Source organism: Gobio gobio (assembly GCF_949357685.1).
Source record: "Gobio gobio genome assembly, chromosome: 18".
NCBI lineage: Eukaryota > Metazoa > Chordata > Actinopteri > Cypriniformes > Gobionidae > Gobio > Gobio gobio.
The window spans coordinates 46,001,959-46,025,438 of NC_137111.1; the positions used below are offsets into that span (position 1 = coordinate 46,001,959).

Consider the following 23,480-nt stretch of genomic DNA (forward strand, 5'->3'; position numbering starts at 1 on the left):
GTGTTCAGGGGGTCTACAAGAATACATTTACATGATATAATGTAACTGATTATTTTTCGTATAACTTTTAAATTGTTGCAGCACCTTTTTTCATCCTCTGTTTTAAGGTGCGTCCCAATTCGCATGCTTAAGCCCCGTTTCCACCGAAACTACCAGGAACTTTTTTCCCCCAGACCTGCTACTATAATGTACTCTATCTGTAAAATTCTGTTTATAGTAATAGCCATCTGTATATTATATTATATTCATAGTACATATTCACCTGTAAATTCTGTTTATAGTAATAACCATCTCTCTATTTATATATATTTATATATATTCAGTACATATCCATGTCCCTAAACTGCATTTCGTTGCCTTGTACTTGTACTTGTGTAATGACAATAAAGTTGTATCTAATCTAATGTCTGCGTTTCCACTGCGGTCTAAAGTACCGTGAAGATTAGGCAAATTAGTCCGGTGATGTAGGACTGCGCGCGAGTGCATAGTATAAGTCCATCATAGTGCACTATTTGGGACACAACTTTCAACAAGTTTCAGTTTCTTTAAAACCCACCTCTTGAAAAGTCAAGTCTGCTCTCATTGGTCAGCCGGCCAACGTCGGCTGTGATTGGTCAACCGCTTTGAAAGCGTGTCAGAAATGTAACACACCTTACCATAACTGGCAAGTCCCACGGCTTCTGTGCTGGATCAGTTAGTAGTGGGAAGTTCGGATCATTTTACTGACTCGGATCTTTGAGTCTCGTTCAGCAAAATGAACTAATCTTTTTTCGAGTCATTTCGTTCAGTTCAGAAAAATATAATTAAAATGACATGTTAAATAGCCCAACCCATCTAGTACTTATGAAAATGTTGATTACATTTGTAAAACTAAATAAAAATAAACTATAGGGTACTGCAACCAAAGCCAAATGATAAGAAAAATTTAATGAATTGATTAGTTGTTGGGTCAGGCTACTGCAGTCTAACTCTGTTAGTTCACCTCACCTCCTGATCCAAGACATTCTTTCTTTTGCAACTTCATATTTATCACGTTTGTTCTCCGCCTCTCGTGTCTTCGAACTCCTCAAGTTAGTTGTCGACTCGCCTGTGTCTGACTCTGATGGGGCCGGGTCATGTGACACAGGTCCGGGAACAGAATGATTAGTTCATCTTTCGAGTCTCGATTCTCGAGTTCGGGTTTGAGTCTTTCGTTCTTCCTGTCAGTCCCATAGACTCTATGCTGTCAGTAGCGGAAACAGAAAAGATTAGTTCTTACGAGTCTTTCGGGTTTGACGTTTGAGTCATTCGTTCTTTTGCCACGTGACTTGTCACCGTATTGAACACTAGTTCACAACCTTTTTACTAACAAGCACGTAGTTATTTTTTTATTTTATTTTTTATATATATAATTCTCAGTTAATATCAGACATAAACAAATATGGGAAATATATTGACTATTCAAGTCTAACATCACAAATTCAAGTCAATTAGACTATTACTCATTTTAATTGACTTGAATATCTTCCCCTCCCTCCTGCAGTGACATCTCTTCTTTTCTCTGATGATGAGGGCGGGGCAACCTGTCACTCACATCAGATCCACCAATAGCAAACCACGACCATCCAATCAATTCCCCGCTGACAAAATCAAGCCTCGTCCAGCATTTTTCTTGTTTGAGAAACCATTTAACTCAGATATAGTCACAATAGGGTAGAAAAGATCACAACTTCCATTTCATGCCGACTTTAAAAGCGATGTTTCAACACTTTTTAGGGGGCCGTTCACAGAAGACGCATTCTTGTGACAGAATATGCAAGTAAAATAGCCTGTGAATGTCATCTCAGGTTGAATTTTAAACTTTTTGAGACCCGTTACATGCTAGTTGAAAACTATATGAGCAGTAGCTAAGAATATGATGTGTATACACACTAAAACACAGACTTCACCAGATGATTCATGAGTCAGAGTCCTGCGTCTGATGCTGGACGTCAATGCAGAGATCAAACTGGCACAGAATCGTCTGTGACGCACATCTCGCCTGGCAGCGTCCTTTTCTCCTTCCTTTGCTTTTGGAAAAGCTGTTAACCAACTGACCCTTGGCCCGTTCATCTCTGCAAAAACTCAGACAAAAGCAGTTGAGTTTTTGTCTGGTCTGATCGCAGCGTATGCAAGAGGAAATCTTCACTAATTAATGCAAATGCAATGGCAGATGAATTTTTTATTTGATTTCACTAAAGCACAACACTATAGTTTGAACACGAGCACTTTCTGGCTAAATTCCTTATTTTTATTTTAAATACAGTGCTTAAAATGCTTAAAGTGAGATAAACAAATTATAAAGAGGGGGGGGGGGCAGCTGTTGGATTAATAGATATGGTCATCTGTGATCATTCATTTTACATGTATTAATGTCGATATGCACATTTTTAACAGTGGTTATGGTTAGATTAATATCTTTGGATTGGCCATCTGTGATCATGCACAATGACTCTTAATTTTTACCATTGTTTTTAATAATACTGTATGCATTACTGTTAATACTTTGTGTTTAAGGAATGTTAGATGTTCATGAAAAACTCAACATATCATTCAAAACCTGTCCATCTTTTTTCTGTTGAACACATGAGATGTTTTCCAGAATTGCTTGGCAAAAGCACATTGACCAGGGACTGTCAAGTACCAAAAAGGACAAAATAACCCTAAATATTTTGGGGTATAAAATAACCCTAACCCCCCCCCCCCCCCCCCCCCCCCCCCCCCAAAAAAAAAAAACAAACAAACATAATAGTAGTTCATATGACTACATTCCAAGTGATATTACAGCTTCGTGTGAGGAAAAGCCACATTTATGGTGTTATTCCATCAATATTTATGTTGTTATTCTTTCAAGAGTTGTAGCACTGAAATCTAACTTGCACAGAGGAAGGTTTTAGTGAATCAAAACAGTATTTTCCTATTCAAAAAAGAACCATAAAAGTGAAATTTGTCCTTCTGTGTACTAAAAAAGACTGTTTTAGGCATATTGAGGCACATGTTTCCATATTCACGGGAATTATAAGGAGTTATTTTAATAAATAAAACATCTGGAAGCCTGACAGTGTTGTCCTATCAAATATGAATTTATTTTCCTGTTTAATGGGAAACATAGATACAGGAAGTGCACGTCTCTGCAAGAGGAAAGGTCGGCGTCTCAGTGGCCTCTCTCTGGAACTGAAAGGCCTGACGGGTGTTCACAGGGGCATCATCTCGTCTTCATCCACAGAATCCGTGGCTCTCACGCTCCCTTCCTCCAGTGCACTTGCTCCCAATCAATAATGCAGAGGCCGATCCATTATGAGGCGTGTTTGAGAGAGAAGCTCATTCACATGCATGTATTTAACACGTGTGACACACTGCACTATATTAAAAGAATGGAGATCTTGAAGGGCTGGTTGACTTAAATATATTATCAGTAGTTTATCAGTTCCTCCTCGCTTACTTCAGGCACTCTTGAACAGCAGACACAATGTCATCAAAGATCGTGTCTCTGTTTTCCTTTGTGACCTGTGGGAGGAAACACAGACCGCAGAACTTAACTGGAATTTTCTGAAGAAAACGATGAGCAATTATGAAATGAGCAAAAATAAGGGCTGAACTGTTCCCAGCTCAAGTTTACATGATTTTTCCCAGTTGTTTGCGATTTTAATAAGACTTTAAATATACTTTCATAGAGTTTGCACTCTAAAAGAGCAGGTTCTAGTGGATCAATAACTAGAAAAGCCTATATATCCGACGCATTTCAAACGGTCTTTGCTAATTGTCTGTAGAATTCTGCAGAATGGATCTATACAATGAAATTTGGCTCTTTATTGTATATATTGGTAGCAGACAGTATTATAAAGTGAATGTAGCACTGTTAAATTAGTTAAAGGAACATGCCACTATTTTTGAAAATAGGCTCATTTTCCAACTCTGCCTGAAAATATGCGTTCTTCTGTCAATATAACCAACGTGACAATCTGCTTGCACAGGGAGCATGCTGGACACTATTTTCAGGCGTTGTGTAATATCATTGAGCCGCTGCACTCATGGTACGGCTCAAAGTTCCTTGATTACGCAGGAATGAGAGAATAGTTCCTAGCCATATCGGCCTAGAAAATCACAACTTTAAATTTTCCGTCGGTCTTAGTACACGATGTAACTACAGAAGAGTCAAGTTTTAAATAAGAAAAATATCGAAACTCTTTGGTCCTTTTTGAGCGAGATGCTAACGGTCTAATCAGATTCAATGATCTATGCTAAGCTATGCTAAAAGTGCTAACACCAGACCCGGAGATTCAGCTGAACGGATTCGAAAACAGTAAAACTCAACTGTTTAACTCTAGGGGAGACGGAAAATTAGCCTATTTTCAAAAATAGTGGCGTGTTCCTTTTAAAGGTGCTATATGTAGAATTCAAAAACACTTGTTATTAGCGACACCGGTGGCCGTTAAGTGAACTACAGCCACAAACGTAATGCTCATGCTCACACTCTTCCACCTACTTGTACTACGTCCTAGAAGTATGGACTCTTTTTGTGAAGAAAGAGTAGACAAGCTTTGGGGCATCCTGTCACTGTAAAAGGGGCGTGTCAATCATCTTGTCACAGTTTAAAGGGTTAGTTCACCCAAAAATGAAAATAATTTTTTTAGCACGTCAATCTATAGTCATGGGTCTTTCATGCGAAGAACTTCTCATATTAATGCATAACGATGCATTTAACCCTCTGGGGCTCTTCGGTCATTTCTGATGTTAAAATTAAAAAAAAAATCGTAGCTTCATTGGAATGGTCCAAAACTTGGTGACTTTATTGGTACTTGGTATATGAACACCCCAACAAATTGGGTACATGATTTGAAAAGTCTAAGTGGTCATAAAAAAAATAGTCACACTCAGGACCTTCGGGTCAATAATGACCCCAATAGGAAATGAATGGGAAATTGGCAAAAATATCAAAATACAGAGTTTTTTTGTGCATACAATCTACAAATCAGCCAGGATGCAGAAAAAAAGCACTCAACAGTGAAGGGGTGAATCTCTAAAACATCAAGAGTGCCAAACAGACAAAAAAAACTCACACACACACTCACAATTAGCTTTAGGAATTTGTGCGTGTTTTTTGTGTGTATAAGTGTGTGTGTGAGGTTTTTTTGTCTGTTTTGCACTCTTGATGTTTTAGAGATTCACCCCTTCACTGTTGACCCGAAGGCCCTGAGTGTGACCCATAAATGAAGAACCCCAGAGGGTTAAAAGTTAATAGCCAAACAAATCTTTATAAAAGTCCACATTGTTATATATGGATAACATGTTATATTTCATCTGCAATAACAATGTGGGCTTTTATTTAGGATGATAGTATGGACATTGGGATGCAGGGAACGTGATTATCAGGTTAAACTTTGATTTGTCACTCAAACTCTCATCGTCGGTTGCTCATATCCGCCATGTTTTGTAGGTTTTTTTAAAACATTTTTTCACTCATATTTGTAGTTCTGAACCAAATCCTCCTCCAAAGTGCAATGGGTTATGAGCATTATTAGCCGTTACGATGTGCACAGATCCACACTACAAAATCTACCGGAAATAGAAGACCATCTGGGGACTTTTGACATACTCTTTTCAACATACTATGCATTGGGACACACTTATTCTAAACTCTCATACTATTTAGGATGGATAGTATGGACAATGGGATGCAGGGAACATGATTCAAAACCCCGATATACTCACGGCAAAGTTTTTTTGTTCTTCTTTAAAGGTAAAAAGATGTTGGAAATGCCTTTGCAGTGATATACTGTTAACAAACATCAAGACGCTGCTGAGAGCGACGTTTAGATGAGCATGTAAATATGTGCTGCGTGATCATAAGTTCGGTTCACACACTGCCAATAAAACAAGCGATTAATACATAAATGCTTGCATATAGCCCCTTTAAACACTTATTTCTCAAAACACTGAATAAATAAACAAGGAATTGTGGAATGCTTAGAATTTGATGAACAATGCAAGTTTGACTTCTGTTGATGTGGGCTCAGATTCCATACAGACCAAACATTATGTAAAGGAATCTGTGCTATCAACCATCATATCAGCACACAACACATGTAAACCTGGGGTTCACAACGTATGTTTCCACACGCCTGGATTCATCACAGACTGGTCTAGACACACAGGGTGATGACTCACGGATGAACGCTTAAAAGTAGCCACACTTCCATTTTCCTTTTTGTATAGGCCAGCATGCATAATATATCTTTTGGGGAATTTTGTGCGTTGCACTTTTGGTGATGGAAAATAAACATTGACATAAATTTAAGATCGATTTGTGAAACAATTCACAATTTCATAATGCGTGCAAATATGCATCCCGTTAAATATACACTGTAACTTTTTTTTCTGTTCAAAAATGAAAAAAATTTACATCAATCCTTCTTCCAAAACAAGGATTTTGTCTTTCCCTGATCCCCTATGGTAAGCCTATTTTACATGTTTATATTTTAGACCTGTCGGGATGGTTTTTGCTGGGAAACTGTACATATGTCACTCGCCCGTTCGTGTCTTGTCATATCTGTAAATAGAGTAAAGCTTTGACACGTGTCTGTTGTGGGAGTGACAGTGGTTGGTTGTCACAACAAGCGAGAAAGTTTACATGGAGCAGTTAAATCTCCAACCTCCGGAGAATCACCCGTCTTAAAGTCCCACTGAAGTGCCTCAAAACGCACCGCATTATTCAATGTGTTGATGTAATTTCCACTGAAAGAGGAAGACAGGGCGGGACATATCAAACAGTTCCTCCCCTTTTTTTTAAATAGCCAATAGCGTTTAGTTTATATCACAGCTCGGCCAGAGCCGTTGAGCTCGATAAAGCCACAGTTTCCTGCTGATCTCCTCCATATTGTATAATTCTGTGCAGAATTCAAACAGGTCCGATACGTTTTCTGGTCTGCGCTGACTCGATCACATGATCCACTCTGTGCTATAGTGTCTCTGGACAGTCACTGTCTGATCGTTCCCTATCCCCTATATAGTGCACTGTCTGATCGTTCCCTATCCCCTATATAGTGCACTGTCTGATCGTTCCCTATCCCCTATATAGTGCACTGTCTGATCGTTCCCTATCCCCTATATAGTGCACTGTCTGATCGTTCCCTATCCCCTATATAGTGCACTGTCTGATCGTTCCCTATCCCCTATATAGTGCACTGTCTGAAACGTTCCCTATCCCCTATATAGTGCACTGTCTGAAACGTTCCCTATCCCCTATATAGTGCACTGTCTGAAACGTTCCCTATCCCCTATATAGTGCACTGTCTGAAACGTTCCCTATCCCCTATATAGTGCACTGTCTGAAACGTTCCCTATCCCCTATATAGTGCACTGTCTGAAACGTTCCCTATCCCCTATATAGTGCACTGTCTGAAACGTTCCCTATCCCCTATATAGTGCACTGTCTGAAACGTTCCCTATCCCCTATATAGTGCACTGTCTCGTTCCCTATCCCCTATATAGTGCACTGTCTGAATCGTTCCCTATCCCCTATATAGTGCACTGTCTGAATCGTTCCCTATCCCCTATATAGTGCACTGTCTGAATCGTTCCCTATCCCCTATATAGTGCACTGTCTGATCGTTCCCTATCCCCTATATAGTGCACTGTCTGAAACATTCCCTATCCCCTATATAGTGCACTGTCTGATCGTTCCCTATCCCCTATAATGCAGTCTGATCGTTCCCTATCCCCTATATAGTGCACTGTCTGAATCGTCCCCTATCCCCTATAATGCACAGTCTGATCGTTCCCTATCCCCTATATAGTGCACTGTCTGAATCGTTCCCTATCCCCTATATAGTGCACTGTCTGAAACGTTCCCTATCCCCTATATAGTGCAGTCTGATCGTTCCCTATCCCCTATAATGCACAGTCTGATCGTTCCCTATCCCCTATAGAGTGCACTGTCTGAATCGTTCCCTATCCCATATAGAGTGCACTGTCTGAATCGTTCCCTATCCCCTATATAGTGCACTGTCTCGTTCCCTATCCCCTATATAGTCCACTGTCTCGTTCCCTATCCCCTATATAGTGCACTGTCTGAATCGTTCCCTATCCCCTATATAGTGCACTGTCTGATCGTTCCCTATCCCCTATAATGCAGTCTGATCGTTCCCATCCATCCATCTTCTTCCGCTTATCCGGGGCCGGGTCGCGGGGGCAGCAGTCTAAGCAGAGATGCCCAGACTTCCCTCTCCCTAGACACTTCCTCTAGCTCTTCCGGGGGGACACCGAGGCGTTCCAAGGCCAGCCGGGAGACATAGTCCCTCCAGCGTGTCCTTGGTCTTCCCCGGGGCCTCCTCCCGGTTGGACATGCCCGAAACACCTTCCCGGGAAGGCGTTCAGGAGGCATCCGGAACAGATGCCCGAGCCACCTCAGCTGACCCCTCTCGATGTGGAGGAGCAGCGGCTCTACTCCGAGTTCCTCCCGAGTGACTGAGCTTCTCACCCTATCTCTAAGGGAGCGCCCAGCCACCCTGCGGAGAAAGCTCATTTCGGCCGCCTGTATCCGGGACCGTGTCCTTTCGGTCATGACCCAAAGCTCATGACCATAGGTGAGAGTAGGAACGTAGATTGACCGGTAAATCGAGAGCTTCGCCTTACGGCTTAGCTCTTTCTTCACCACGACAGACCGGTACATCGACCGCATTACTGCAGAAGCTGCACCGATCCGTCTGTCAATCTCCCGTTCCATCCTCCCCTCACTCGTGAACAAGACCCCTAGATACTTAAACTCCTCCACTTGGGGCAGGAACTCTCCACCAACCTGGAGTGGGCAAGCCACCCTTTTCCGACTGAGGACCATGGCCTCGGATTTGGAGGTGCTGATCCCCATCCCAGCCGCTTCACACTCGGCTGCAAACCGTCCCAATGCATGCTGAAGGTCCTGGTTAGAAGGGGCCAACACGACAACGTCATCCGCAAAGAGCAGAGACGAAACCGTGTGGTCCCCAAACCTGACACCCTCCGGCCCTTGGCTGCGCCTAGAAATTCTGTCCATAAAAATTATGAACAGAACCGGCGACAAAGGGCAGCCCTGCCGGAGTCCAACATGCACCGGGAACAAGTCTGACTTACTGCCGGCAATGCGGACCAAACTCCTGCTTCGGTCATACAGGGACCGGACAGCCCTCAGTAAAGGACCCCGGACCCCATATTCCCCCAGCACCCTCCACAGGACGCCGCGAGGGACACAGTCGAATGCCTTCTCCAAATCCACAAAACAAATGTGGACTGGTTGGGCAAACTCCCATGAACCCTCCAGCACCCTGTAGAGGGTATAGAGCTGGTCCAGTGTTCCGCGACCAGGACGAAAACCACACTGTTCCTCCTGAATCCGAGGTTCCACTATCGGCCGGATTCTCCTCTCCAGTACCCTGGCATAGACTTTCCCGGGGAGGCTGAGAAGTGTGATCCCCCTATAGTTGGAACACACCCTCCGGTCCCCCTTCTTAAAAAGAGGGACCACCACCCCGGTCTGCCATCCCAGAGGCACTGTCCCCGACCGCCACGCGATGCTGCAGAGGCGTGTCAGCCAAGACAGCCCCACAACATCCAGAGACTTGAGGTACTCAGGGCGGATCTCATCCACCCCCGGTGCCTTGCCACCGAGGAGTTTCTTGACCACCTCGGTGACTTCAGCCCGGGTGATGGACGAGTCCTCCTCTGAGCCCCCAGCCTCTGCTTCCTCAATGGAAGACGTGACGGCGGGATTGAGGAGATCCTCGAAGTATTCCTTCCACCGTCCGACAACATCCCCAGTCGAGGTCAACAGCCGCCCATCGCCACTGTAAACAGCGTTGGTAGGGCACTGCTTCCCCCTCCTGAGGCGCCGGACGGTTTGCCAGAATCTCTTCGAGGCCAGCCGATAGTCCTTTTCCATGGCCTCACCGAACTCCTCCCAGGCCCGAGTTTTTGCCTCCACGACCACCCGGGCTGCAGTCCGTTTAGCCTGTCGGTACCTGTCAGCTGCCTCAGGAGTCCCACAAGCCAGCCAGGCCCGATAGGACTCCTTCTTCAGCTTGACGGCATCCCTTACTTCCGGTGTCCACCACCGGGTTCGGGGATTGCCGCCTCGACAGGCACCGGAGACCTTGCGTCCACAGCTCCGAGCAGCCGCTTTGACAATGGAGGTGGAGAACATGGTCCACTCGGACTCAATATCTCCAGCCTCCCTCGGGATCCGGTCGAAGCTCTGCCGGAGGCAGGAGTTGAAGATCTCTCTGACAGGAGACTCGGCCAAACGTTCCCAGCAGACCCTCACAGTACGTTTGGGTCTACCGAGTCTATCCAGCTTCCTCCCCCGCCATCGGATCCAACTCACCACCAGGTGGTGATCAGTTGACAGCTCCGCCCCTCTCTTCACCCGAGTGTCCAAGACATACGGCCGCAGATCAGATGAAACGACCACAAAGTCGATCATTGACCTACGACCTAGGGTGTCCTGGTGCCATGTGCACTGATGGACACCCTTATGCTTGAACATGGTGTTCGTTATGGACAAACTGTAACTAGCACAGAAGTCCAATAACTGAACACCACTCGGGTTCAGATCAGGGGGGCCGTTCCTCCCAATCACGCCCCTCCAGGTTTCACTGTCATTGCCCACGTGGGCGTTGAAGTCCCCCAGTAGAACGACGGAGTCCCCAGTCGGAGCACTCTCCAGCACCCCTCCCAGAGACCCCAAGAAGGTCGGGTACTCTGCACTGCCGTTCGGCCCGTAGGCACACACAACAGTGAGAGACCTATCCCCGAGCCGAAGCCGCAGGGAAACGACCCTCTCGTTCACCGGGGTAAACTCCAACACATGGCAGCAGAGCTGGGGGGCTATAAGCAAACCCACACCAGCCCGCCGCCTCTCACCATGGGCAACTCCAGAGTGGTAAAGAGTCCATCCCCTCTCGAGGAGTGTGGTTCCAGAGCCCAAGCCATGCGTGGAGGTGATTCCGACTATCTCTAGTCGGAACCTCTCAACCTCACGCACAAGCTCAGGCTCTTTCCCCGCCAGCGAGGTGACATTCCATGTCCCAAGAGCCAGTTTCCGTGTCCAGGGATCGGGTCGTCTAGGCCCCCGCCTTCGACTGCTGCCCGATTCGCTTTGCACCGGCCCCTTACGGTCCCTCCCGTGAGTGGTGGGCCCACGGGAAGATCGTTCCCTGATCGTTCCCTATCCCCTATATAGTGCACTGTCTGAATCGTCCCCTATCCCCTATAATGCAGTCTGATCGTTCCCTATCCCCTATATAGTGCACTGTCTGAATCGTTCCCTATCCCCTATATAGTGCACTGTCTGAAACGTTCCCTATCCCCTATATAGTGCAGTCTGATCGTTCCCTATCCCCTATAATGCACAGTCTGATCGTTCCCTATCCCCTATATAGTGCAGTCTGATCGTTCCCTATCCCCTATAATGCACAGTCTGATCGTTCCCTATCCCCTATAGAGTGCACTGTCTGAATCGTTCCCTATCCCCTATATAGTGCACTGTCTAAATCGTTCCCTATCCCCTAAATAGTGCACTGTCTGAAACGTTCCCTATCCCCTATATAGTGCAGTCTTATCGTTCCCTATCCCCTATAATGCACAGTCTGATCGTTCCCTATCCCCTATATAGTGCAGTCTGATCGTTCCCTATCCCCTATATAGTGCACTGTCTAAATCGTTCCCTATCACCTAAATAGTGCACTGTCTGAAACGTTCCCTATCCCCTATATAGTGCAGTCTGATCGTTCCCTATCCCCTATAATGCACAATCTGATCGTTCCCTATCCCCTATATAGTGCAGTCTGATCGTTCCCTATCCCCTATATAGTGCACTGTCTAAATCGTTCCCTATCCCCTAAATAGTGCACTGTCTGAAACGTTCCCTATCCCCTAAATAGTGCAGTCTGATCGTTCCCTATCCCCTATATAGTGCACTGTCTGAAACGTTCCCTATCCCCTAAATAGTGCAGTCTGATCGTTCCCTATCCCCTATATAGTGCACTGTCTAAATCGTTCCCTATCCCCTAAATAGTGCACTGTCTGAAACGTTCCCTATCCCCTAAATAGTGCAGTCTGATCGTTCCCTATCCCCTATATAGTGCACTGTCTGAAACGTTCCCTATCCCCTATATAGTGCAGTCTGATCGTTCCCTATCCCCTATATAGTGCACTGTCTGAAACGTTCCCTATCCCCTATATAGTGCAGTCTGATCGTTCCCTATCCCCTATAATGCACAGTCTGATCGTTCCCTATCCCCTATAATGCACAGTCTGAATGTCCCCTATCCCCTATATAGTGCACTGTCTGAAACGTTCCCTATCCCCTATATAGTGCAGTCTGATCGTTCCCTATCCCCTATAATGCACAGTCTGATCGTTCCCTATCCCCTATATAGTGCACTGTCTAAATCGTTCCCTATCCCCTGAATAGTGCACTGTCTGAATTGTTCCCTATCCCCTATAAAGTGCACAGTGCCGTTCACCATGTAGAAAATAGTAAATGTGTGACCAAAGTGACCGATTTCAGCTTCAGCGTCTGTTTATAATGTAGGGGGCGGTGCTTCAGATTCTAGAGAGCATTTGATTGGACAGAAAATCTGATGAGAAGCTCAAGTGCAGGGATGTCATCAAAATCATTGATCCTTATTGGTGGAAGTGAGAGAAGTTTCGAATGCTTCTATCTTCTAAATTCTGTCATTGTTTTGGAGCACATCATCTTAAAGGTAACATTACGGCATAACAGTAAGGCTAAATATTCACACTAAAAGCCAAAAAAATGCAATTATGATTTCATGGGAACTTCCGAACAGGACAAGAGCGAACTATAGTGTTTTCCATCTGCAGTCTCTCTACAGTAGGTCTAAGTATAAATTAAAGGTACCAAGGATGTTTGTATGGAAAATTCCAGTGAACATTTTTACCATAAATATCTTGACGTCCTGTCTGCTGCGCACTTCCTCCACCAGCGCGAGAGCTTTTCCTTTAGGAACAGGGATGGTGCCCAGGATTGAACAGCTGGAGCCGTCCAGAGTCTGTCTCACCGCACGGATAAACGCCTGGCTGAACAGCTCCATCTTCCCGATCTCATCGATGACAAACACCCTCCCGCGTCCCTCACACATCTGTTTGATAAGGACAGCGGATAATGAACCTCAAATCTCAACATGTTTAACAAACTTTCTGCATTTACAGCGACACTTATTTAGGAACCGTTATGATTTTCAACCAGACCGTGACGGTGGCCACCAAGCTCCAAAAAACATTTATTAAAGCTACACTGTGTAACTTTTTTAGTTTAGCTTAGTTCTTTCAAAAATATATGTGCTCATTAATGTATATTTACTTGTTTCAAGTAATAAAGTATTCTCGTAAGTTTATAATATGCCATTGAAAATACATACGGGTGAGGGTTCGAATGCGGGTCGCCATGTTGCCCCTCCATCTTGAAAGTACATCAGCCAAAGAGGGACATACCCGTAAATTCAAGCTTCGCCTTTTCGCGTTTTAACACTCAATGGCACCGTGTCGAATGTGGACGAGGTCGAACTGGAAGCCATATTAATCTTGGACTAAATCGGCCACCGTAGGAGTTAAAACAAAATCGGAATTGAGAGGAACAGAAACTAATATTCACTGGATGGTCATATACCTTTTCACCGCTAGATGGGGGAAAATATCACACAGTGTAGCTTTAAAGGGATAGTTCACCCAAAAATGAAAATTAGCCCATGATTTACTCGCCATCAAGTCATCCGAAGTGTTTATGACATTCTTCTTTCAGACTAATAAAATCTGAGTTATATTACAAATGTTCAGGCTAATCTAAGCATTATAATAGCAGTAATAGTTGCTCTGTTTTTGAAGTCCATAAAAAGTGCATCTGTCCATCATATAACTGCTCCACACGGCTCTGGGGTTTTAATAAAGGCCTTCTGAAGGGAATCAATGCGTTTGTGTGAGAAAAATATCCATATTTAAAACTTCATCAAGTAAACTTTCTGCCGAACACCTTCCCTGTTCGATTTATGGAAAAATTGTTGAAAGTTCCTCTGCCGATCGAAAGACTAACCGCTCGTCATGACGTCACGTACGCATCTTGAGTTTCACTTTCAACATTCAACACTTTTCCATGGAAGGCGGTCGGTCGAAAGTTAACGTGATAAAGTTTAAATATGAATATGTTTCTTACACAAACGCGTCGATTCGCTTCAGAAGGCCTTTATTAACACCCCAGAGCCGCGTGGAGCAGTTATATGACGGATAGATGCACTTCAAAAACAGAGCAACTATGAATCAAATTCTAATGCTTGGATTAGCCTGGACTTTTGTAATATAACTCCGATTTTATTTGTCTGAAAGAAGAATGTCATATACACCTAGGAGGACTTGAGGGTGAGTAAATTATGGGCTAATTTTCATTTTTGGGTGAACTATCCCTTTAAGATCATAATAGTAATGTATTATTTGTGTAATAAAGTCCCCCTCCTCCACAACTCTCACTTTCACAATTATATCTTTGAGTTCATATTAATATGCATGCTGCGTTTGTCATGCCAGAATTATTCTTTAGTCATAACGTCTCATGGTGTTGATAACAGATGGTTGTACTTCTATTGTGTTAAATGCATTACACTGTTGTGATATGATCAATAAATTATGACAACATATGCGTTTACACTGATTTAACTCATGAAAACAGTTGCATAACTTATTTTGATTAGTTTTACAAGATTCAACTCATTTCTTAAATCAGTTTAATGTAATTTAAGTTGAAACAACTTAAATATCCAAGTGGACTGTACTTAACTTTTTGTATAGTGCAGGGTTATTATAATTAACTAAAATTAAAACCATAAAATCCGTTATTTAAAATAAAATGTTAATGGAAATAAAATGGTGTAAAAAAACGTTTCTCATTTAACAAAAAAACTAATAAAAATCATAGACATATTAAAAATGACAAACACAATTACCAAAACTTTAAAATTAAAATGGAAAATATAAAATAAAAACCACTTCAAAATATGAATAAAAACGATGAGGCTGTCATAATGATACTGAAATAACGCTGAAGTTCATTCAAAGGTTTCAGGGCTCGTCCTATGAGCATGAAGGCTCTGGATCCAGACACACTAAACGTGTCAGTCAGGAATGCATGACTATGGCTCACAGACAGATGAAATATGTGTTTGTGTATGATGGTAGCATAGTGGTGGAGATATGGAAGTTCAAACCTGAAATGACTGACTCATAAATTTTCCTATCACACACTTCCACTGAACAAGAACTTAGAGGTCATGACACGAGAAGTCAAATTTGCCTTGATCTTTGTGCAATTAAAGGGCTCCTGTTAGGCCCTTTTACGAAGTCTTGATTTTGTTTTTGGGGTGTACTAGAAAATGCTTTTATGCTTGATTGTTCAAAAAACATATATTTTCACATACTTTACATTTATTACAGCTCCTCCACTAAGCATGTGTTCAGGAAATGACTCAAACACAACACCAGATGTCATCGGCCATCACAATATTTCACCGTAAACATTTACATTTACGCATTTGGCAGATGCTTTTATCCAAAGCGACTTACATTGCATTCAATGTACACATTTTTGTCAGATCTTGCTTTCCCTGGGAATCGATCCCTTGACCTTGGCGTTGCTAGCACCGTGCTCTATTGTTTGAGCTACAGGAAAGCAAAACATCATCTGATGCCAATTTGGTAGACATCGCCCAACCCGGGGATAATGCAGCGTCTTATCATATTAGTTACATTATTTGAGTGTGCTACTCTGTGCGTTCGCTCGGCGGTGAATATGAGACACTTGTTCACACTGCAGTGAGCTAGAGCTATATAATGGTGCGTTCACACCGGACGCAATTCACAATACAAGTCAATGCAGAGACGCGAAATGGCATTCTGCGGCGCGATTGAGGCGACGCGAATTGAGCGTTTTGAACGCACGATTCGCGGGAATCGCACGAATCGCTCAAGTTGAAAAATCTGAACTTTGGCGGATATTTCGCGCCGCGTTAACCAATCAGGAGCTTGCTCTAGTAGTGACAACAATGAGGAGAAAATCTGTATATTAATATCTGGTTCAGACAATCTGATTATCACTGTGATAACATCAAATGACATGAAACACAACACAGTCTCTTTGTTAAATGCAAGTTTATGTATGATCAATAATACAAAAGTATAAGTAATGTATAACAAGCCATACATGAAATAAAGCAAACAATTCAGTCAAATATTCAAAGTCAGTACTAGTCGGCTAACGTTACAACTGCAACGTACAGTTATAGCCTAAAAATATAAAGTAATGAAACTTCTCTTTGCCCTCAGCCTAAACGATTTGCCAGGGAACAAATTATAGATCCATGAGACCAAAGATCGGCCGTTACAAGACGAATTATAGCTCGAGACGCCACAGAGACATCAGAGACATCAGAGCCAGTGGCAGAAGGACTGGCCGAGGAAAGGTTGCCCTCGCCGGGGTTAATGAGCGTTGAGCGCTGCTGATCCGCTGGAGCTCACAACTCCAAAAATGCCAGATAAAATGTTCAAATAGGCACTCTTTATATAAATAAACCACAGATTTGAGCTTTAAACAACTACATTATTGACTGAAAAAGACTTAAAACTACGTTTTGTCACACATTAACAGTAGATTTTAACAAAAAAAAGACGTGTAAACACAGCCCATGTCAGCCATTTCTCAACGAGACGAGTCCCTGGCAGAAGCCCCGCCCATGACGCGAATTCGCGTCTGTTGTGCAGTGAATGTCACGCGCGATTGAAGCGAGTAAACTCAAAATGTTCAAGCGTCCGGTGTGAACGCCACATTAGTCATGGTAAAACATGGTACTCGTGGTAAATCGAGAAAACCAGATTTAAACAATAAGACTAACTGTGTTGAGCTGGAGAACAATGATTCATTTTCTGTTCATGAATGTATCCATTAATGTATTAATAGTTGTTCCCTTGTCTAATAAAACGCACAATATATTAAAGGTCCCATGGCATGGATTTTTTATTTTATTTTATAATGTATTCTGAGGTGCACTTATATTGTTAGTATGATTTTTACATCATAAAATGTCATAATTTAGAAATAAAAGGCATTTTTTCTATACTGCTGTTTGCCCTGTGGCTGAATGCCCTGTTTCAAGGGGCGTGTCTGCTGTGAGACTTAAGTAAAAACGCCCACTGTTGTGATTGGCTGTCATCTTTGCATTTGAAATGAGCGGAGGGGGCGTGGTTTAGCGAGGTCTACGATGCACAAGGCTGTGCCAGAGAGACGGATGTCACTTCTCATCAGTTCTCTCAGCACGTCTCAGTTCAGTGAACTGTTGTAGTTACTAGCATATACTTCAGGTTATTAGTTTATGTCAGAAAGTTAGTAACTTTAGTAAATTATGGATCAGCACTGACTCGAGACGCGAACCGTTTAAAACGATTCAGTCCGATTTGGTGAACTGGTTCGACTTGTTCACTAAAAAAAAAACGGTTCAAAAGAACGATTCGTTCGCAAACCGGACATCAATGGACCAGAAACTGAGAGATTGCTAACAAAGTGTATATTGTACTGAGTTGTGAGAGCTGTCAGCGCTGTGAGTTTATTGTGTTTGTATGTGAGAGTTCTGAATAAACACGAGTCCCAGTCACACCGAGTCCGTCTTCCTCCTTATTCTGCCAACTTTGTAACACATGTAATGTCGATTACAGCTGTCAAGATGAACGAGTTACGAGTAAGTGTTGATTAAAGCATTATTTTTAGATATTTTCCTATCATATCGCATTGAGTACACAGCGCAAACAAAGACACAACAGCAGTAATCGAATGTAATCCAGTTTATTGTGGGGATAGCTGGCTAGCCCAGATACGCTCACGCTTACCCTCCTTCTGCTTAATCTCACGCCGCGTTTGGTGCCTCCGCTGTGGGCCAGATGCAGTACTGGGGGTCGGGGATGTTGAAGGCCACCAGCCAGTGCAGCCAGAGCTTCGGCGTGTGTAAGGTTTATCTCTAAAGATGTGACTCTGCCGATGTTGAGCAGAAACTCACGACTGTATGCACATTTTAGAACAGAGAGACGCGACGAGGACGTACAAAAACACTGACTCACAAGATAATAAACACCGTTCTGTGTCGGGAGAGAGAAGCCGCAGTGTGTGCACTAATAATAAATAATTAGCTACACATCAGAAATCAATGATCACAGATCAGAAGGAACTGAAAAAAGACTTCTGTTTTCATTTATACATCCAAACACTGAGAAACTGCCAGCATTCACTCCTTCACAAGCCATGATCTCTCGAGGACAAATATGGCGCTCGCATGGGTGTGCAAAATCCTCTGGGTGGAGGAAAGGGAGGTAACCGTTTCTGTTATGACATCATAACAGGAGAATTCAAAATCAGCTCGTCTGGCCTGTCATTTTCTCAAAGGCAGAGAAAGACAGCCAGAACTCGGTTTACAACGATCAAAATTTCTAGCCACTTGGGGACAATATTCAGGCTAGGGGAACTCATACTAATGTTGAAAAACCTCATAATATGAAAATTTCATGCCATGGGACCTTTAAAGCGGTCCCACGGTCCATGTCCTGGATAAAATTGCTTATTTCTCTGGATTTAAACATTCTTGGAAACATTTAGGATAATGTAAGTACACAAGTCAACAAAATATATAACATTGTTCAAGTGGTTTTTCGATATTGTGTTTTTAAACAACACTACAATCCATTGAACACCTGTATTTCTAAACCTCCTTTTTATTCCTGTCAAAACTTAAATATGGCGCTACCCTGATTAAGGTCTATTGTGTGGTGTCAGAACACGTTGAATATAGCACAGAAATTGTATGGACTCCTTTTATGGTGCTTTTTTTTGTGATTTTTGGACCTCAAAAGCCTCCAAACCCACTTTTTGTATGTTAAAGATGGTAAAGATTCTGTTAAATATCTTTTGCGTTTTCCAAAGTCAGGTCAGTTTTTCTACATTAAAATGTCACGCTTAATTCAATGTTACATGCAGTTTCATTGTAATTATTTGTTAATTTTCAGTGTACAGTCTTACTCAAAAGTTGACACACCCCTTGCAGAATCTGTGAAAATGTGAATCATTTTAACTAAATAAGAGGGATCATACAAAATGCATGTTATTTTTAATTTAGTACTGTCCTGAATAAGATATTTTACATAAAATATGTTTACATCTAGTCCACAAGACAAAAAAATTGCTGAATTTATTAAAATAACCCCGTTCAAAAGTTTATGTACCATTGATTCTTAATACTGTGTGTCGTTACCTGATGATCCACGGCTGTGTGTGTGTGTGTGTTCCCTGATAATCCACGGCTGTGTGTGTGTTTTGTGATGGTTGTTCTTGAGTCTCTCTTTAGTTTGTCCTGAGCAGTTAAACTGTCCAATCATAAACTGAATAAACTGAAAAATCCTCCAGATCCTGCACATTCTTCAGTTTTTCCAGCCTCTTTTGCATATTTGAACCCACTCCAGCAATGACTATGATTTTAAGATCCATCTTTTCACACTGAGGACAATTGAGGGACTTGAACACAACGGACCCACTATATAATTGCCCACTTTACAATTTTTCTCTTCCGATTCCGGTTCGATTTTGAATAATCGTGCAGCCCTACTGGAAAACTGCAGAAGGTTCAGTTTAACTGCTCAGGACAAACAAGAGACTCAAGAACAACCATCACAAAACACACACACACAGCCGTGGATCATCAGAGAACGACACACACACACAGCCGTGGATCATCAGGGAACGACACACACACACACACACACACAGCCATGGATCTTCAGGGAACAACACACAGTATTAAGAAAGGGTATGTAAACTTTTCGGGGGTAATTTGGATACATGTATTAATTTATTTATTAAAAATTTATACATTTTTGTTTTGTGGACTGTGTAAACATATTTTATGTAAAATATCTAGTAAAATATCTAAATATTCAGGACAGTACTAAATAAAAAAATAACATGCATTTTGTACATCATACATAAGTTTAGATAAGAAAATCCACTAAATGATGAATATTATTATGTAGGTTGTTTATATCATCCATCCATACATACGTTTCTGAAAAGAGGGAGCGCAAGATTCTCAAACGACTGAAGATCGACCACGTACTGTCCGACCCTGTACTCACGTCCACCTGCGGCCGATTCAGTGCTAGGATCAAACAGAGAGAGAGAGTGTGTGTGTTTTAGAGGATGAGACAGCACTAAAACACAAGAGCAGTGGCTGATTGATGGACAATACCTGAGCCTGGACAGACGTCCTCGATCACCTGTGAGTGTGACCACATCAAAGCCCGCTCTCCTGCCTCTCTCTCGCACCTCCTCTGTGTAGAACCCACTGACTGAGACCCCGGCGGACGCCATCGCCTCACACACTTTCTTCACCAGAGTCGTCTTGCCCACACCTGGGACAGAAAAACACTTCATTCTGGGCTAATCACCTCAAATGGATTTATTTTGGTGATAATGACCATCTGACTGTAAATTACGGAGCCCCTAAAGGTTGAATCTCTATTTTGATATATCTTCTTTGTTCTACCATCCTCTTTGTAAGCTAATCGTAAATTCTCTAAGATTATTATTCACGTCGGCACTAATGATGTTCGACTTCGCCAGTCGGAGATCACCAAAATTAACATTAAAGGGTTAGTTCACCCAAAAATGAAAATTCTGTCATTAATTACTTCCCCTCATGTCGTTGGACACCCGTCAGACCTCCGTTCATCTTCAGAACACAAATTAAGATATTTTAGTTTAAATCTGATGGCTCTGAAAGGCCTCCATTGGCACAATGCACGTTACACTCTCAAGACCCTTAAAAGGTACTAAAGACGTCGTTACAAAGTCCATCTCACTACAGTGGTTCTACAATAACTTTATGAAGCGACGAGAATAGTTTTTGTGCGCAAAAAAACCTTAAATAACGACTTATATAGTGATGATGATTTCAAAACACGGCCTCATGAAGCTTCGAAGCGTTATGAATCAGTGAGTCGAATCATGATTCGGATCGCGTGTCAAACCGCCAAACTGCTGAAATTTGGCGATTCAAACTGCTGAATCGACTCGCTGATTCATAACGCTTCGAAGCTTCATGAGGCCGTGCTTTGAAATCGTCATCACTATGTTAGTCGTTATTTAGGTTTTTTTTGCGCACAAAAACTATTCTCGCCAATTAATAAAGTTATTTTAGAACCACTGTAGTGAGATGGACTTTGTAACGACGTCTTTAGTACCTTTTAAGGGTCTTGAGAGTGAACCGTGCATTGTGCCAATGGAGGCCTTTCAGAGCCATCAGATTTCAACTAAAATATCTTCATTTGTGTTCCGAAGATGAACGGAGGTCTGACGGGTGTCCAACGACATGAGGGTAAGTAATTAATGACAGAATTTTCATTTTTGGGTGAACTAACCCTTTAAAGAGGTGTGTGAACTCGCTAGTACGACTCCGATTGTTCGAATATTACAATTTAATAATTGTTAAATCGATATGTCATCCTCAATAAACCCGTCTCCGGCGTGATGACTCCGATCTTTCGAATATTGCACTTTAATAATTATTTAATCGACACATCATCCTCAATAAACCCGTCTCTGGCGTGTTGCCTCCGATCCTTCGAATATTCCGATCTATAATGACCTCTGACCTGTAAGGTTGCCAGAATAATAATCATACGCTGTTTGTTAATTGGCCAGAGGAGAACTGCCCCCCCGACTGAGCCTGGTTTCTCCCAAGGTTTATTTTTCTCCATTCTGCTCCTGATGGGGTTTCGGTTTCCTTGCCACTGTCGCCTCTGGCTTGGCGTGCTCAGTTGGAGACACTAAATTTTCAACTAAATATCAAAATAAATCTAATTATTAAACTAAATTAACTATATAAACTAAATTACTGATCTAAAGCCCACACTGTCACACTGTATGATAATTGAAATGAACTGATGACATCACCGTTTTCTCCAGAACGGCTAGACGGCTGAATAAAATTATGCTGCATTATTTTGCTGTTTAACACTGTGAAGCTGCTTTGAAACAATCTGCATTGTTAAAAGCGCTATATAAATAAAGTTGACTTGACTTGACATGGAGAAGAACTAATATGAGATGGGAGAAAAAATGATTTGGCAATCTTTTGACATTTATTTTTCCTTTTTTTCCACCATCATGTCCCTTTAGGGGCTCTGTTGTAAATTATTTTTCTGCATGGCTATTTATCACATAAATTACTACAAGCACATATTAATTGATTGATGAAATATTGATTAGAAATTATTTTACGTAAGAAGGAAAATGCTGTGAAATTATATTCTAGCACAATAATGCATGAAATTGGCTGCTTGGTTCAGTGATCAGAATGTTGTGATTGATTAATATCAAATATAATTAATTGCATATTAAATGTGCATATCATTGCAAATCTTTCAAAAGTTTTGACTAAGCTCAAAGGGGCTGTAGATGTGTCAGGTTTGTACTAATAATAGTAGTATTAATGCTTAAAAACAAGCTAACCGAGTCCTTCTCTTTAAAAGCATGTCTATACCTTCTATTAGTGTAAATGAATATTATATTCGCGTTTATTCACATTTCCATGGGGCACGCAGAACAATGCACGACTTTTGTGTTAACTTGATGAATGTATGATGCATTTTACCGGGAACGCCAGTCAGGAACACGTGCTTCATCGTGTACAGATGATTCTTGCTGCTTTAGTTGAGGTTCAGGTCAGGATCCCACACACTCCATACCATATGACTGCTACTTCCGGCAGCATGATTATGACGCATGCGCAGAGGGAGTCACCCGCTCGAGACTCAAGACTGAAAGTTTATAAATGAGGAAATTCTATTATTTTTGGATACTTTGACTGTTACCACACTAAAAACAAAGCTTGCTTTGTTATCAATTTAATTGATTTTCTTGGCAAATTCTATATCCATAAATGTAAATTCATCAAACCCATATTTCTTTTCTTTCTTTCTTTTTTACCTTAACGCTATTTCATCCTCAGTAAATAAGAAAGCAAGTAAAACAACCTCAATTTGTAATGATTTTAATTTGTACACACTCTAATAATATCTTACCTTATGGTCTTTTTTTTCTCTATCGTCTCCTATTGTATTCCTTTGTTATTTTTAAGCAAAAACTTTTTTTCTTCCTCTCCTGTATGTTCTGATGACATTGAACATATTGTTGATACATTTTGTGTATTGTCTACAATGTTGTAAATCATTATTGTCATCTCTACTGTTTGCAATCAATAAAACAAATTAATAAATAAATGAGGAAAAATGTGTCTTGTGCAAGAATTGATTCCTTCACCACGAGGAACATTAAATCATCTGTTATTTTTATGACAAAAAAGCCAAAGATTTATTATACTCTGAAAGTA

General features: G+C 41.9%; 1 protein-coding gene across 2 annotated transcripts; it reads right to left on the minus strand.

Moving 5' to 3' along the window:
• Positions 1–3,080: 3,080 nt before the first annotated feature.
• Positions 3,081–22,854, minus strand: ntpcr (nucleoside-triphosphatase, cancer-related). Of its 2 annotated transcripts, XM_079842546.1 has the most exons (5): positions 22,743–22,854; positions 20,337–20,499; positions 20,150–20,246; positions 12,954–13,154; positions 3,081–3,525 (listed from the first exon to the last, which is right to left on the minus strand). In XM_079842546.1, exons 1-5 carry the CDS (start codon positions 22,771–22,773, stop codon positions 3,457–3,459), a joined length of 561 nt encoding a protein of 186 aa, XP_079698672.1. In that variant the 5' UTR covers positions 22,774–22,854; the 3' UTR covers positions 3,081–3,456. The 2 variants fall into 2 exon arrangements, with proteins under 2 accessions (XP_079698672.1, XP_079698671.1); XM_079842545.1 differs by having other exon boundaries at positions 20,150–20,499; positions 22,743–22,852.
• Positions 22,855–23,480: the final 626 nt, after the last annotated feature.